Source organism: Lactuca virosa, chromosome 3, assembly GCF_052849685.1.
Source record: "Lactuca virosa cultivar CGN04683 chromosome 3, Lactuca_virosa_CGN04683_v6, whole genome shotgun sequence".
In the NCBI taxonomy this organism is placed as follows: Eukaryota; Viridiplantae; Streptophyta; class Magnoliopsida; order Asterales; family Asteraceae; genus Lactuca; species Lactuca virosa.
Window position 1 is genome coordinate 163,794,774 of NC_136428.1, and position 3,438 is coordinate 163,798,211.

Below are 3,438 nucleotides of genomic sequence, written 5' to 3' on the forward strand. Positions count from 1 at the left end.
TCAATGTTGGAACCGGTCATCGAGAAATAACAACATACGGTTGCGGTTTTTGCCGGTTTTACCGGTTCCCGGTTCCAAAAATCCACAAGAATATTGTCCCGGTCCTGGCTCCACTCGACCGGTTCCATCGGGTTTCGGTTTCGGTTCCGGTACCGGTTCCGACCGGTTCCCCGGTCCAAATGCTCATCCCTGGTTACCAGTTCAATACCACTGAAATTAGCATGAGACCAAATTTAAATGGACTTTTTGTAAAATGACTTTTTGTAAAAGGACTTTTTACAAAAGATGTTTTTAAAAATGTGTTTGGATTAACTTTTGAGAAGCAAAAGTCAAAAGTTGTTTTTAAAAAGTGTTTGGTTTAACTTTTACATGTAAAATGACTAAAAATGATAATTGGGATTAGGGTAGTTGGGGGTATAAAAGTAATTTCAGTTTTAAGGGCTTCAAAAGTTACAAAAAGTCACGTTCCCGTGACTTTTCAAAATGTTCATTTTCCTTCTTTTTGAAAAGTTGCTTTTAAAAGATCTTTTCCCTTAGCGAAACACCTTTTAGTTTTTTTTTGACTTTTAGAAAAAGATAAAGGCTAAAAGTTGTTTTAAATGATAAAATAAACACTCCAAAAAGGAAAAAGTACTGTTGAAAATGGGGCCGTTGACCAGAATGACGATAAGTTTGAATGCAGCAAGTTTACGTTTGACTCCATTATCCGGTGTTCTAACAGGAAACAAACGTCTCTCCAGTTACAGACATGGAATGTATGAAGAAGATGGGTGAAATAACTCACCATAGAATCAAGACCAATGGAATCTGGATGCACGTTGCAGAAAAAGGCGAAGGACCAGTAGTCCTCCTCCTCCATGGCTTCCCGGAGTTCTGGTTTTCATGGCGCCATCAGATCACTTATTTAACTAACCACGGTTACCGCGTGCTCGTACCTGACCTCCGCGGCTATGGCGATTCCGACGCTCCGCCCTCTCCCTCTTCCTACACCGTCTTCCAGATCGTCGCTGACCTCATCGGCGTACTAGACCACTTCAATCAACAACAGGTATGTGTGCTTTAATGGCGATGAAGCTTTATTTAGCGTTTTAGGGCTGATTTAGTGTAAGTATGAATATCAGGTGTTTGTGGTGGGACACGATTGGGGCGCACACGCCGCCTGGCATCTTGGCCTTTTCCGGCCAGATCGGGTGAAAGGAATCGTTGCTCTCAGTGTTGTGTTCTCTGCTAGATCTCCAGACATCAGTCCGATTCAATCGTTGACCAAATCATTCGGAGATAGTTTCTATATGACCCAATTCCAGGTTAACTTCTTCCCCTCACTCTGTGTTAAACATATGGAGATGAATTTTAATTTTATAAAGTTTGAGAAATTAATACAGGAATCAGGAAGAGCAGAGAGGGCTTTTGCGAAATACGATTGCTTGACTCTAATGAAGAAGTTTTTGCTGATCAACCATGGTGATGTACTGGTAGCGCCTCCTGGAATGGAGATTATCGATCACATGGAAACTCCTTCATTGCCTCCATGGATTACAGAAGATGAGCTTCAAGTGTATGCAGATAAGTTTCAGGAGACTGGATTCACAGGAGGTTTAAATTACTATCGTGCTATAGATCTGTAAGACATAAAACACAGATATTTGATTTGATTTGATTAAATTCCCTTCCTTTTTTTGTTCTTTGTAATGGTATGAATTGATTTGCAGGAATTGGGAGCTGCAAGCGCCATGGCAAGGGGCTAAGATAAGAGTTCCATCGAAGCTGATTGTTGGGGACAAAGATATTGGATATGAAAGTTGGAAAAAAGCATACGTCCATGGAAATGTTATGAAAGAATTGATTCCTGGTGTTGAAGTTGTGATTATGGAAGGCCACCATTTTATTCAACTAGAGAAACATCAAGAGGTTTCTGATCACATCTTATCTTTCCTTCACAAACTTGCATAAGTTAGGGTTCTAGTGTCTCATTCTCATACACCCAATGAAAATATTTGTTGGACTTTTCTTTCTCCAATTTTTTGTTTTTATTTCACGAACACATTGTAAATTTTGAAGTAATCAAAAAAGTTCAACAGACGTGAAGTAGGAACTCACACATTTGAAGATACACATGTTTCATAATTACCAAAATAAATTTTAATAAATTGATCGATAAATTTATTTATTCGAGTTTTTTATAAATAAAAATGTCAAAACTGGGTAATAATTTAGGGGTGAGCATGGGCCGGGTTGGATCAGTTTTAGGGTAAAACCGAACCCAAAACTGAAATGTCGGTTTTCAAAAAACTAGAACCCAACCTAAACCAAAACCGATGGGTTCGGTTTCTCGGTTCCTGGTTTGATTTCGGGTTCGGTTTCGGGTTCAAGGAGTTTGGATATCTTTGAGCCAAGTCAAGCATGAAACAATATTTTGATTTATTTTGAGAAGAAAAAACTTTCAATGTGTTCAACCCTAAAGAAATTAAGGTGATGGTGGGCCGATATGAAGAAAGTTAAGTGGAATTGGGTTGAGGCTCAAGGTGGAGAGTTAAATTAAAAATCATAGTTGAACTCTGACACCCGTTATGATTGATTCGTCTATTGCATCTTTTGAAAACAGTCAAGTCAAGGAGTAAGCCCATCGATGTTCGATCATACCCTTGTGTGTGGGTTTTGATCTCTTTGTGATATATACGTTGAAACTCACCCTATAAAAGATAAACAAGTAGACTTGATGTTTGTTGGTGAAGAGTCTTCGACTTATCTAGAGGCAACAAGGATCGAGAGTGGCTGGAAGTGATGAAAAGTGAACTGGATTAAATCAAAAAAAAAAAAAAATACATACATTGGCCCATTGGGTTGAAATGGATATTTAAACTAAAAAAGGATGTAGACAATAAGGTAACAAAACACAAATCATGGTTCATCGCGAAGGGATATGTGCAACAAAAGGGGATTGATTTCGATAAAGTTTTGGTGCCTATGACACGATTGGAGACGATTCGAGTGCTTCTACCTCTTGCAATAATGGGAAGAGGGAAAGTTCACCATCTCGACATGAAATTAGGGTTTTTAAACAATGATTTAGAAGAGCATGTATATGTTTCACGACCTGAAGAGTTTATTGTTGTAGGGAAGGAACATCTAGTTCACCATTTAAATAAAGCGCTCTAAGGGCTACGTCAAACCCCAAGCGCATGGAATGTCAAGCTCGACAAAACACTCGAGGAGTTAGGTTTCAGAGGTGCCCTCAAGAACAAGACGTGTACCGAATTCAAAACCAAAAAAGCGATACTAATGTTTGGTGTGTATGTAGATGACTTAATCGTAACTGAGTTTAGAAAATAAATGTAGAAAATATGTGATACGAGTGATTTGGGGATATTGACATGCTATCTTGGAATAAAGGTGAAAGAGAGTAAAGACGGCTTTGTATTCAGTCAAGCAGGATAAGCA

At 38.8% G+C, this 3,438-nt stretch overlaps 1 protein-coding gene across 1 annotated transcript; it reads left to right on the forward strand.

The window, feature by feature from the left end:
* The first annotated feature begins 684 nt into the window (after positions 1-684).
* On the forward strand, positions 685-2,108 carry LOC145166775 (epoxide hydrolase 1-like). Its single transcript, XM_079085816.1, has 4 exons — positions 685-1,048; positions 1,122-1,304; positions 1,383-1,621; positions 1,710-2,108. Exons 1-4 carry the CDS (start codon positions 749-751, stop codon positions 1,948-1,950), a joined length of 963 nt encoding a protein of 320 aa, XP_078941942.1. The 5' UTR covers positions 685-748; the 3' UTR covers positions 1,951-2,108.
* The last annotated feature ends 1,330 nt before the right edge of the window (positions 2,109-3,438 follow it).